The sequence below is a fragment of the Rhagoletis pomonella genome, unplaced genomic scaffold (genome assembly GCF_013731165.1).
Source record: "Rhagoletis pomonella isolate Grant_MI unplaced genomic scaffold, Rhpom_1.0 Rhpom_scaffold_00002, whole genome shotgun sequence".
In the NCBI taxonomy this organism is placed as follows: Eukaryota; Metazoa; Arthropoda; class Insecta; order Diptera; family Tephritidae; genus Rhagoletis; species Rhagoletis pomonella.
Genome location: NW_023458556.1, coordinates 19,158,671 through 19,172,570, shown reverse-complemented (window position 1 = coordinate 19,172,570; position 13,900 = coordinate 19,158,671). Strand labels below are relative to the sequence as shown.

General features: G+C 34.5%; 1 protein-coding gene across 8 annotated transcripts in view; it reads right to left on the bottom strand.

The window, feature by feature from the left end:
• The window catches only part of LOC118733223 (mannosyl-oligosaccharide alpha-1,2-mannosidase IA), a 273,219-nt gene that overhangs the window by 58,734 nt on the left and 200,585 nt on the right, over window positions 1–13,900 (bottom strand). For 4 of the 8 annotated variants that reach the window (XM_036462541.1, XM_036462540.1, XM_036462539.1 and 1 more), the window contains exon 2: window positions 9,757–11,150. The exons of 3 other annotated variants lie outside the window; for them this stretch is intronic. In XM_036462541.1, the coding sequence (XP_036318434.1) occupies window positions 9,757–10,803 (1,047 nt within the window). In that variant the 5' untranslated portion in view covers window positions 10,804–11,150. The remainder of the gene's footprint in view (window positions 1–9,756; window positions 11,151–13,900) is intronic. One more of the 8 variants, XM_036462538.1, reaches the window with a different exon arrangement.

The following is a 13,900-nucleotide window of genomic DNA, read 5'->3' as shown; positions in this document are numbered from 1 at the left end:
AGTTAAAAGGGAAATAAATTACTTTGAAACAAATGCAGTCCTACTTTTGTTTTTTACGAGCTTTTAATATGTTGCACCTGTGTGTAATCACACCTTGCAATCCATTTTTGACCAACCTACCGATTAGCTAGAGACTTGAAACTTTAAACTTATGTAGCTCAGAACCCAGATGGCGCAGATGTCGTGATATTTAAAAAAGCAGTATTTATGGGCAGCTATGGTTCATATTTGGAATAGGTGTTACTTACATAAAACGGAATATCTCCACAAAAAATTTGCCCGATAGGTGGCGCAGGTGCCGAGATATTTGGAAAACCCGCTTTTATGGTGTCTTTTCTTAAAAAAAAAAAAATTTAATTAGGTACACATTTTAAAGTTTTTGAAGAACAATACATTTTAAAGTAATTCAAATCATATGCAGAGTAGAGATGCCAAATCGAAACAAAAACAAATAGATGTTTGAAACGGTTTAAATCGAAATAAAGATAATCGATTCTAGAAGAAATCGTCAAAAAACAAATCGATCTCCAAAGATCGATTCATATAAATAACGCATTTTACTTAATTTTCTTAAAGCAAAAAAACACGGTCTTCTGAGAAAAAATTTATTTACAAACATTATTTTAAGTATATTTTAAAACATGCATTGCTTTAACGGTTTCAATATCTAGATTTATGATGAACTGTTTCGGCTATTTTTGGTTCAATAGTGCAAATACTCTAAATTACAGCTAGATGCAATATCTAAACAATTCCAAGCAAAAATCTATTCTTTGGTCTGTGCGCTCACAAATCGGAAAGATGGATGGTGCCAAGCCTCCTTAATTTTTTTGTACAAGCCTCAAATTCAAATTTGATTAAAATTTTCTAGTGGATTGCTATATGCTATATGTGTCAATTGAGAAAAAATCGAATATCGATTCTTGAATTTTTTGGATCGATTCACGGATCGAATCGAAACTAAAAAATCGACAAAAATTCGAATCGGAAGGGCGCGATTAATCGATCTTCGATTTAATCGATTTAAAAACGGCATCTCTAATGCAGAGTCGGACAATTGACTTGCTGCCGACATATCGCCATGTTAATTATGTCAGTATCCTTTAAGAAAAGGGAAAGAATTTTCACCGATTGTAGTTTGTAAAAAGGTGCATACTCGATTGCCTTTAAAGTAGGTGATTTCCCGACAGGGATATACATACATGATAACTATTTACATATCTGTACGTACGTAAATATTTATTAGGGGTATTTTCTGCACGGAAAACTGGTTTTTTTCCGCACAATCTGTGCAATCTGTGCACCGTGCAAGGACTTTGCAAGACTCAAAGAATACCCCTATTATGTATGTGCATGTTAACCACACGGTTCCATACAGTCCTTATTAAATTTCAAGCGCCAGTATGTATACTTGCTCGTAAGATATTCAAGCGTATGGTTTGTTGGAATTTTCAAAGTGCACGTAGCACCGCACGAATAATATAAGTAAAAGATTGTTTGGCAGAAAGCAAGCACATAAATTAAGTTGGCTACATTCTAATAAAAATATATGAATACGTACAAATGAGTACAGGTGTAACTTTTCCTTTCAGAGTTTGATAATGAAATCTTTTAATTAACTTAAAAATGTTTATGTGGTAATTAAAAGGATCTTTGTAGATTGAAATTTAGTATTTTGTGTACCTACATATATTTCCTTATGTATAACATACTTAGATAGCATTTTAAAAGGGACAGTATGTTTTATCGTGTAGCGACTCACATGAAAATCCCTACGGTTTTAAGCATGCCTAAGTATACTAGCATGAAAAGCTTCAGCAGAGATTGGTTGAGTTACGGATTCGTTGAAAAGTAGTTTCATCACAACATGCCTTTCAGGAGGAGAAATCGTGTAAAACGACTCTGTAAAATCTAGTTGCCAGAATTACCAATGCTGGCTGCTCGGGATTACACATACATATGTATGTACTACTGATAGCTCCAAAAATGTTGCAAAGTCAGAAGAGAAGAGAAGAATTAGCTACAAAACAATCGCAATTTCTTGCTCAAAATAATCAAAGTAAATTTTTTAAATTCATAGGGAAATAAGGTCAGAGTAGCTGGAGTTGGATGTACATGGGCTATTTTTGGATAAAAAATTATATCGACGTCGACAACCAGAATAGGGCCGAAGATTCTATAATGAAAGATGGAGTGGAGTGCAGGGTATTTTTGAAAAAACGGTAGGACAAATTTTTGCACTACCTACATGTACATATGTATTTTTGGTTTCAAAATCTTAAAATTATTTTTAATTACATTATCGGTCATTGGTTTGCTCAATAAGTTATAAATCATTCTAATTTGATGACCAACTACAGCAATAGTCCTTTTATTTCTTCTTAAACACTTCTCATAATTTAGTGGAAAAAATCCCAGCAATTTATCCACAACATTCTGATGTATGCTGCAGTTTTGTGCAGTTTCGAATGCATTACCACCCAATTCAATACCAGCTGTAGCAAATTTGCTCTGAAATAAAATTATACTTCCCCCCAATATTCAACAAATTGTCCATTATACTGTTGCTATTGTGTTATTGTTGTGGTCGGTGAATAAGTACAAGCAATCACCAGTCGGATGCATAGCCTGTTGTAAACCAAGCACTTTCCTTTTTGACCACAAAACAATTTCCTAATAGCCAAGTAAACAACTAAAGTGCCAAAAAATAAAACGACAACAAAAGGAACATTGAATGAATGTAAATGGAAAACAATGGGCGGACATGCAATAAAGTACATATGTCGATACTCATATCAATTGATTTGCCATTACACGCACAAGTTATAAACGATTTCAGAGACCATTTATGAGCTCCCATGCACAAAAAAAATGAACACAAATGCCTTGCCTGTGTTTTCTAAGTGTTGTCGTAACACATGTTGCCTTATGAACATAGCACAGTATTTTCTTAAAAGCAATATATAGGAGAGCATAACTAAATTCATGTATCTATTTCAAACTCCACGCAAAATCGATAGTCAAAAGCCATCAGCTGCAAGCCAACTACTAAATATATCTACCTAAGTATGTATGCACAGCAGTATTGCCTCGGTCGGTAGGCGTTTCACCAGCCACTTCACTTTATTGATTACCCACTTTATGAATCACTATATCACTTTTTCCTACTTTTTAGTTGTCGCGCCACTTTTCTTTCGGTCACTTTGCTTTGGTGCTTCTCTTGAAGTTCCATAAACTTTGCGACGGCGTTGGCTGCCAATGCCTTTGGGCATTCTTTAAGCTCTTTGTGAACAGACTCATATACACATATACGCTGACTGTATATAAACACCAACGATTTTCTGCTTTCACGCTTTTGCATAAGGTAAGTCGCCAGGTTGTATGCCAGAAAAAAAGAACTCACTCACACAACCACTCGCTCGGAATTGCCTTTTTGCCGCTTGGACGCTTCTTCAGATTGATTGTTTGCGGTTTTTCTTCAATGCCACCTTTTACTTCAACTTCTCATATATTTTGTTTTATATTTTTTCTTTTTATTTGGGGATTTCTCTCACCTTGGAAACCATTTCAAGGTCTTGCACCAACTCGCATGGCTCAGATGCACGATTTCTATGGCGACGGCACATGTTGCCAATGACTTGTTTGGTTGGTTCTTTTGGTTTGCTGTTCGTGATTTTTTTATTATTCTTATTATTTTTTTTTTGTGGCTAAAACGGCGATACGGGGCGTATAAAAATAACTGCATTTGTATGTAGGCTATTCCGAGCGGCTGGTCTTGCCAATCGACCGGCTGGCTTATTGCAATGCAGTGTCAGCGCGCATGACAGGCATTCATAGGAGCATGGTTACGTATACGCACTGCAGTGCAGTAAATTAAAGATTCGTGAGTTGTACTTTGAAGTGCACAAAAATTGTTTTAATTTCGGTTAGGATAGTAGTGGTTTGTGATATGAGAAAATACATACATATATAAGTATACCGTAGGGAGAATAAACTTTTTGGCACTGGGTTTTCGTGTTAATCGATTATATTTTTAGTCAGTTTCCAAAAATTAAATACTCTGACGAACATATATTTTTTTGCTTAATGATGCATGCAACATCTTTAGTAGGGTATTCGATTATTCGCCTTTTTTTCGAAACCGGTTTTCGAGTTATTGGAAAAATTACAATTTGAAAAAACCGGATAAACCGATTTTATTTTACATAGTTTTTATTCAGTGAAAATGCTTATCTTGTTATGAAGTCATGACCAAAAAAATACAATAAAACTATTAACAGTACAGATAGCTTTTATTAAAAAAATGAACAAAGCAAAATTAGTACAAAGTTTTTTTTTATATCAAAATTAGAATAAATAAAAATCAGTGAAAACTTTACGTTTGGTAATTTTTTATATAATTTATTGCATTTTTCTAACTTTTTTCGGTTTTTCTTAGTGTTCTTGGCCCCGTAACCGAGTGTTTAGAGGTGCCTACTGCCACTCGGGAGATCCCTGTATCAATTTCGGGATCCAGCAACATCAACAGACATTTTTTCAAGCAGCTGTCGCGCCTCGGCAGACAATGGCAAGCCTCCGAGTGTACTTCTTCTGCCATAGAAAAGCTGTACACGAATGCGAAAAGTAGCTCAGAATCAAATATGATATACTGTTCATCCCCAAATAACTTAGGATATAATTTTGAAACTATTTAGAGGCTTCCCTTGAGCTGCAAAACTTTGAAAAATTTAAAAGTTTTATTCAGATATCAAGATGTGGTTGAATGAAAAAACCAATTTGTTCGATCGAAAAATCCGACCTATTCGATATTTGAAAAATCAAGATTTCAAAAAACCGCCGATAGATTTAAAAAAAAAAACGGTGGAAACCGGTTTGGAAAAGCCGAGTTAATCACCCTAATCTTCAGTGCTTTGATGTCGGATAAAAAATGGTTTCTTATAAAAAGTGAAAATTTTCTTCATTCTTCTTCGCTCTTTTAATATAGACACTATTATGAAAATATTATAACGGCTTAAATATATGAATGTTTGGTTCGGTTATATTTCACCTTACTTTTAACTATAAATATTGGTTTAGCTGTTTTTAGCCCGCCTGCTGCAGCCGCCATTCAAAATTCACTGTAGTATTTATTCAATTTAATTTTTTACATCTAAATTTTAAATAAATTTGTCGATATTTCTATTTATCCTCGTTTTGCTTTAATTAAATAACTAAACAAAGATTACACTTCTTTCTATGACCTCGCTTTTAAAACTCATTTACATTCGCACTACGTTCTAAAAAAAAAACGCATGCAAATATTTGCATAAGGAACTGGTGACACATTCGCACTTTGCAAAAATCAACAAACGGTTCCGAAAATATTTGAACAGTGCTACAAAAATAGAACGTAAAATGAAACAGTAGCATTTAGGTAAATAACTAAAGTTGATGAAAAAAATAGTAATAAATAAACAACAAAATTCAGCAACCAAATACCGGTATCTCATGTGCAAGGCACATTTTTTACAAGCAAATATAAATATATACATGTGTAAATATTCACGCAAGTATTATGTGAATATTTGTTTAGCATTTGCATATTTATTTACTTTTAGATTTGATTTAATAATCAAAACTTTCCTTAAAAAGGAATCAGCAACTTTATACAAAGCAAAGGATATACGAAATTTGTTAAAAAAATATATATATATAAAAATTCTAAGCACACAAATACCTTGTGAACCATCCAAATATTTATTTCTTCTTGATACGAGGTGATATTTTTGCCATTGAGCGATTAAACTAAGTAAATTTCAAAATACAATTATTTTTGTTTAATATGTACTTGTTAATAAAAAAGTTTTTTATTTAATTCTATCCTATGAAAAATTTTTATGAATAACTGTGTTGCAGAAATTAAGGATTGCGTTCTCAAAATACGGTCATGTCTTTTGCCACATTGTGCGTCGCCTGTGTGGCTATTATTACCGTTATATATAATAGTCCACTCGCTTATTCCATGATTTATTTAAATTTGAAAAAGAAAATGGCATGGCACACATAATAAATATGTAACACGACAAAATAATTAAATATACCAAATTTAACGAACATCAATGAAATATTGAATGTAAAAAACCACAGAATACCAGAGTGCTAAAATGATTGAATAATATTCGACAGTTTATCTAGTAAGCATAAATTTTTGCTGTGTCGGAAGGCAAAAGTTATAAATTTATGAATGTCAAAATGACAGCAAAAGCCGCCGCAAAACAATTATAAAACAAAAAAATAAAATCGCCACATTTTGACATTTAAATTGACAAGCGAATGTCACAACTACACAAGCACGCCAACAACTATTTGAGTGATTGAGTAACGAAATAGCTGACTGGCTAGCTGACAAGCATGAGGGGGTAGGTGGGGTGGTAGGTGGCAAACGGCAGGATGTCAATCATTAAATTCATATGAAAGCAATTGTTATGAAAAAGTGAATTGAAGCTCGTTTTTTTTTTTTGTGTGGCAAAAGAAAAAGCCGCGACTCTGCAGCCGCTGAAATAAGTGGCATTTAAATCAAAACAGGGAAATGTTTTACCGAAACAAAGTGGCTTGGTAGAAATGGGACTGTGGGTTGACTTGTTGACAAACAAACAAAAAAAGTTGTTTCTATGGCGGTGGCTTTTGTGCGTACATACGACGCAGCAGCTCTGGCCTGGATATGCTAACTTAGTACTTCACAAATACAAGCAATCAACAAGTTTGATAGTTTTTCATATTGTTTGCGTTTGTAGGCACACATGCAAGTACTTAAGCTTGCTTATACAAGCGCAGGGAGCAAACTTCTGTTTCAAAATTAGTTTTGTGTTTACCTTGAGGAAAAATCGACCAAAACATGTTTTAGTAAGAAACAAATTGTAGATATTTAGAATAATTGTTCTTACCTAAAGTTTCTTTTGAAAAATTTGCCCTAGAGGGTTAGAATAGTCAAAGATATTAATCTGCAAACTTTACTCAGCGTCAACTAAAATGAGAATCTTTTGTGAATTAATTAAGTTTGAATGGGAGGAGTTAATGCATAATGCTTCATGAAAAATAGTGGAATAGAGGAAACTTCAATACCCGGTTCGACCACCACGTATAAATACCAAAAGTTTGGGCATAGCTTAGTTCAGGTTCAGAAATGGCTGTTCCCCTGAGGAAGCAAACGCTTTGACTGTTGACGTTTTTCCGATAAGCTTAACTCACCGAGTGAAGCTAGAAGGCTCCGCTTAGTCAGATGACATTAAATCGGATTCAATACTTACATTTAGCAACTAACGATCATCATAGAGCACAATAGAAACTCACCTGAAATTAAAACAGAAAAAAATAATAATTTAGGTTTATTTTAGTTGTAGAAAACTTACTAAAAATATATTTAAAATTATGTACATACGGTGGCGAAAGAGACATAAAATCTGTGGTCATAAGCAGTAACCGCCTAAGTCGACTTAAGAAAGAATTGAGTTATATATGCTATCGTATTCTGCAACTACTATTCGATGTGTATGTGACATCCCAATCTCACCAGCTAGGCTATTTAAAAAGTTATAGACGAACATGTTTTGGTTTCCCAATAAGTTAAACATTACAATCCAAATGTTTAAAACGCTTTTTCTCGAATTAAGGTTTTTCTACTTAGGCGGTTATTGCTTGTGGCCACAGAAATATAGCTTACTACCTACAAAAAAAAAATATGAAAAAAATTTCAAACTTTATAGAACATTTATAAACATTCGACGAATTTTAAAAAACTTGTATCAAAATTTTAAACTTTTAATTCGATTTTTTAGCACTCAATCTTGTAGCTCGTTAAATTTTTGTATAATAAAGTGCAAGTTTCAAGTCGCTAAAAATTACCGTCGCTTTTTGAGATTTTTTTTGCTATGGGTGTTGCGCGTTTTCTTCCATATAACGCATGAACACAATTTGTTTTTATATGAAAGAAAAAACGCAACACCCTTAGCGAAAAAAAAATATCTCAAAAATTAACGGTAACTTTTAGCTTGCAATTTATTATACTAAAACTGCATACTTATTGCAAAACGTAAAAGCGGCAAGTCGGAGATGGATTTAGGTTAAACTGGCCGGAAGTCCATCCTTTAAATGAGGCATACATGCTTTTACCACAAATTCGGATTCTGCGGAAAAAATGCATAATTTTGTTGAAAAGTTTTTCCTAAATTGAACTTCCGGTTAAAATAAGGCACTTCCGGTCTGTTTAACCTACTTTCGGTCGAAACTTGAGGTCATTACAACGACCAAAAGATAGAGCATCTCGACTCGGTAGTTCATATTTTTGCGTTTTCCAATAAACAACATTTTCCTCGATTTTCAAAGGGGTGGAGGGTGGTCTATCACACCCTGTATAATAAAACTGTTGCCGTTTTCTCTGTGCGTGCATCACGTAAAAAGTAGTGAATCGATTTAAAGGAGAAGGTTATTATATACTTACTTCCGGGAGGTGGACCAAAGACCGACCTATTCGAAAAACGTATTTATGGGCCGGGTAGGTGGACCAGGAACCAATCCATTCTAAAAAATTTTATCAAAAGTCCGCTTAAATACACGTAATACAGATAAAAAAAAAAGAATGCAACTGCAAAAGATGAAAGCGATAAGTGGTACCGAAGTCGAGTAATTTCAATTTCAATTTAACTTAAAGTGTATGCTATACTTTTAACTGACTTCAAAAAAAGGAGGAGGCTATCAATTCGTCGGAATATATATATATATTTTTTTTGATATATGTTACGGCATAACTTTGGACTACGTTAACCGATTAAATTTGTATACATATAAGAATTGGAGTCAGTTTTAATTTTTGTCAGTCAGACAATATTTATTTATAAAACGCCAGATGGAATAACTCGGAGGGAAGTGATTCGCGTTTTCGAACAGCTCGAAGAGATTCTTTTCATAGCCAAATTTGTTTAATGTGAGACCTGCAGTGGAATTCTGAAAATCGCTACGCTAAATTTTCATCGCTAAAATTCTCTAAATGAAAAGCAATTCGGCCTAAAAGTACGCAACATGGAAAAGTAACAGATACAATGTGTTATCAGTCAAATGTGGCAGTATCAGGGGCATGTAACTAGATGATGCATGTTTTTAGGCGCGCCTTCCATTCGTTTGGAGATTTTTACTCTTTGGTGACGTTTTCCCGTAATTCCATCCCTGATGGAATATTAGCTGTAAAAGAGCACCAGCACCAGAAACAAACAGCTGATTGCTATTTGTTCAATAAACATAGCAGGCTTGCAGGAAAAAAATAATTTAATTATCACCCAATTTAGCACTAATCGAGCAATTAAGAATTGAAATTTCGCATGGAAAGTGCGCTTCATTATCGCCTTAATCGCGAAAGCTGGCTTCGTTGCTCGATTAGCGGCCTGTCTGAACATACCTTAACGTTGTCAATATATTCCGCAATTCAGATTTGTAGAAATTCTGGCATTGCATATTTCACGTGGCATTATTTTGTTACCAGCTAATAAAATGTTAAAAAAAAAATCCGGATTACTATGTAGAGTGCAGAGAATGTGAAAAGTTTTTGAAAATTTACAGAAACTTTATTTACCGGTAAGAATTTTTTTTACCTGTGCAGAATAGACCTGTTAAAAGTATTTTTGCGTTAATACTCCCTCTCACTACATCCAAAACTCTTAGTTAATAGTGTTTTGAAAGCACATGAAGCGTTCAATCTTAACATGCACAAAAACAATTTATCTTTACCTTTACAACGCGATCACGTTTCTCCTTATCGACACCTTCCTCTCCGCTGGGCACTAAAAGGCGCCCTGGCTGCATGGCAGTGCCACCCTTCGATGTATGCGTGTCAGAGGATTTCATTCGATTATCACTTGGAAAACCCCATGCTGTATCAACTTCAATGCTGTGCTCTTCATTTCCATTTTCACTACCGCTGCCCACCGATACCCTGGCACTGCCATTGAGTATCAATGGCAACATCAATTTAGCGGCTATGTCAACAGCGGCTGATGAAACTGACACTGATGCGGATGCGGCGTTTGCATTATTAGTATTTACACTCGTTGCATTGCGAAAGGTGGTGCTCACGTTGCTCGGTGCCGACGTAGCCGGAGCGGAAGCACTTAAAGTTACTGACGCATTGGATTGCATGGTGTTTCCATGTGGATTATTGACCAATGTCGTTGATGCATCTGCAGCTGTAGCTGTCTCTGTAGTTATAATGGTATTTGTTTTTGCGCTAGTGGCAATCGGCAGCCCTCTGCTGCGCAATTTCCCATTCTCTTTCAGCCAATTCTGAGATGTGCTGTCAAGTCCTTGCTGCCGTTCATTCGCTTGTGGTAACAGCACTTCTGTAATCTTCTCTGCCGCCGCATTGCCGCTATTCGCCTCGGCATCCACAAATGCAACGGCTGGCCCAGCAATGGCCGCCGGCCCACCCCCACCTGCCAGCGCTGGGCTGGCGTGTATGGATGGTGGCAGCGCGTGTGCTGCTGCCGCCGATGAGGCGGTGTGTTGGGTGTAGCTGTAGCTGGCTACAGCCAATGCGTATGGCGCAGAAAATTCATCGAATTTGTATATATTTTTCGGATGATTATTGGCGTAATTAATTTCGTGCAGTTCGGTGTCGTGTGCGCTCATGCTGTCGCTGGCGACTTTCTCGTTCAGCTTGATGATGTTGGACAAATTGAGATTATTGATCAGCGTTACGCCAGTAATGCCGACCAGCACAATGACGAAGCAGACGCCGCCAATTAAGAGTAGCGGCGTTCTCGATGTTTTCGTGCACATTTTTTTTTTTTAATTAATTCTCTGTTTTCGCAGCCGAGTTGAACAAATTAATGGCGTTAGTTTGGTTGCTTGCCGTTTATTGGGCAATTGGTTGATATTGATATTCTTTTGGTTTGCTGGAAATGCGCTTTTTTCGTGTTCACTTGAATTTGTGCAAAATTTATAAAAATGTAGACTTGTTAGATACTTATATATGTACATTTATTTACTTTTATTGTTGTTCGCTTTGTTGAATTTAGCTACTTTTGATTAATAATTTTCTTTCTTGCTTCTAAATTTGTTCTTTTTTGTTTTTGTAAATATCACAATTGTGTTTTTGGCCTCAATATATTTCTTTGTGGATAAACCTAAAAGTTTTTGATTAGTATAAATGATGCTTTAACCGCGCAAATTGGGATTTATTATTTTTTAATTTAGCTGCCGCCCCAAAGCGTGCAAACGGGGACCGCAATTTTTACTTTGCTGCGCTGGTTCACTTTCATTTTTGTCTACTAATCGCTAAGCAGAGAGAGACTTGGACATTTTTTTAACAACTAAGGTAGAAGGGAGATGAAATGAGCCTTAATGTATTAACATAAACTAAAGCCAAAGATAAGCTGAAGATATGCACTCAGTATGCAACTGCATACTAGCAAACTTTTTTACAATTTTGAATTAAATTTGTTTTCATTTAAATGTTAAAAATTTTATATTGGCTTAATACATCTCCACAATTTTGTTACTACTATATACATATGTACATTAGACTGCACCACTCCCCATACAAAGAAAAAATCGGTACTGTGAGTCGATTGGAATTATAAAATCTATTATATTTTAAGACGTCCACCAAAATATTTCGGAAAAATATTAAGATTTACGTGAGCTGGACCGATTTGAAAATACCTCCAAAAAAGCAGCTTTTTATGAATAAAAATAGTTTCTTAAAGATTAAACGGTTTAACCTTAAAAAATTTGCATAAAAAAAAATTTAAAACAAAATTAAACGGAATCGTAATAATGAGATTTTGATGCTTTTTTTAACTTTTTTCAAATCTTGGTGTAAGAAAAACTTGAATAACTGAACCTAAACTCTTCCGATTTAGACTTCTGAGGTATCATTGGAAAGGTATTGGTCAGACTTTTTATTTCTTTGCTAATAAACTTATTTAAAGGATGAAAGAGAAAGGTTCAAAGTTTAATTAAGATGTGTTGGTATTTGAAAAAAAAAAATTGGCACACGGATGACTTTTTTTTTGACAGAAATAAAAACAGTGAGAAAATACCTTTCTACTGAGATCCGATAAGTCTAAATCAGACTAGTTTTGGCCCAGTTATTCAAGTTTTTCGTAAATCAATCTTTGAAAAAAAGTAAAAAAAAACGCATCAAAAATCTTATTATTACAATTCCGTTGAAAAGATTTTTAAATATTTGTATGCAGATTTTTTTAACTTAATCATTTTGTCATCTGAGGGGACTGTTTTCAAAAAGTTCTTTAAGAAGGTATTTTTATTCATAAAAAACTTAATTTTTGGAGATATTTTCAAATCGGTCCAGCTCCCTTAAATCATAATATTTTTCCGAAACATTTTGGTGGACGTCTTAAAATATAATAAATTTTGTAATCTCGCCGGAAAATCGTAACTTTTTTTGGTGATGCAGTCCAATGTACATATACATATATATAAAATAGCTGCCGCTTTTTGAGATTTTTCTTATAAATATGTATTTTAAAAAAGTGACTAGTAAGCAATAGGGCTGTTCAGGATATTGTGTATATGCTCTTGGATTTGCATATTCGTTGCATTTGTAAATTCAATACAAAAAAATACACACGGTTGCCATGGCAGCAAGCATAAAATTTGCAAATGCAATTCCAACTACAAACCCAAGACCATTTCCACAACATCCTGAACAGCCCTAATGTCATTACTTTGTAGCAAGTTTTCTAGCTTAGTTTTCAATTGGGTTACTATTTCATTAAAATTAAATCCATCTTTTTTTGCTGGGGGTAGCGAGAGATATTACGTTCGAAAAAGCATTTTTTCGAGTCGAGTGCAGTGCTTAAAGCTCAAAAAAGTAAAGTTTAACAGCCTTATTCATAAAAAATAAAGTAGGGTTTGAAAGCTTTATAAATTGACGTTTTCGTAAATTTTTCAATTTATAAACGTTTGTAAAGCTACTTTATTTTTTATGAATAAGGCAATAAGTTATTTTTCCCGGTTCAAAGCGAAAAACTGACGCTGAAACAACGATTGTAGGGATCTTCGCAGAAAAAAGTACTCGCCAGGCCAATGGTTTTACTATGCAGAAGACCAAAAAACGGATTTACTACCTCGTCGGACAATATCAAAGTCTTCAAAATCCACACTAGTCTAGCACATGGTTTATAATTAAAAAAAATTAAGTCCCTCAACTTTATGTGACACCAAAACTAAGTAGAAAATAAGAAATCATAATTTTCTGTAATCTCATCCCAAAACAACCGCTGACATAGTCAAAGGAAAATATGTTCCGCAAAAAGCCACAATTGCCATGCTCAACGCGCACAACACTTCATGGTGATTAAAATAATAACGATGAGAGGTGTAATTTAAATAAAAAATAATAAAAACAACAATAAGACCAGGACAATGACAAAGGCGTACACCAAAAAATTTCGACTAAACAATGGCCGCAATTTGAATGTGCTGGCGAAAAACAATTAAAACAAAAATTCATAACAATGAAAATGGCAAAAATGTTGAATACAATACCGCACAGTGCAATAAATAACAAAGCTGTAAACTGGCAAAACCAAAAAATAAGAAAAAGGAAATTCCCAAAAGGACGACTGCAAGTATGAATGCAAATTAATAAGCTAAGAAAGAGCAAAGGAAAACAAACAAAAAAACTACAAATAAAATGAGCAAAAGAGAAACAAGTTAGTACCTGCACCTGCAGGTGAGGCAAGAAAATAAAAATATATGTATTCTTGAAGTATAAAAGGTAGCGTGAAATTTAGAGAAACTTGTAGGCAACAGGTGGCAACTCTATTCGAAAAAATAAAGCTTTATTGCACCCCTAATGGTCAAACCCTTTCATTTCACTTTTAGTCCAGCGAACAGCCCACATCTT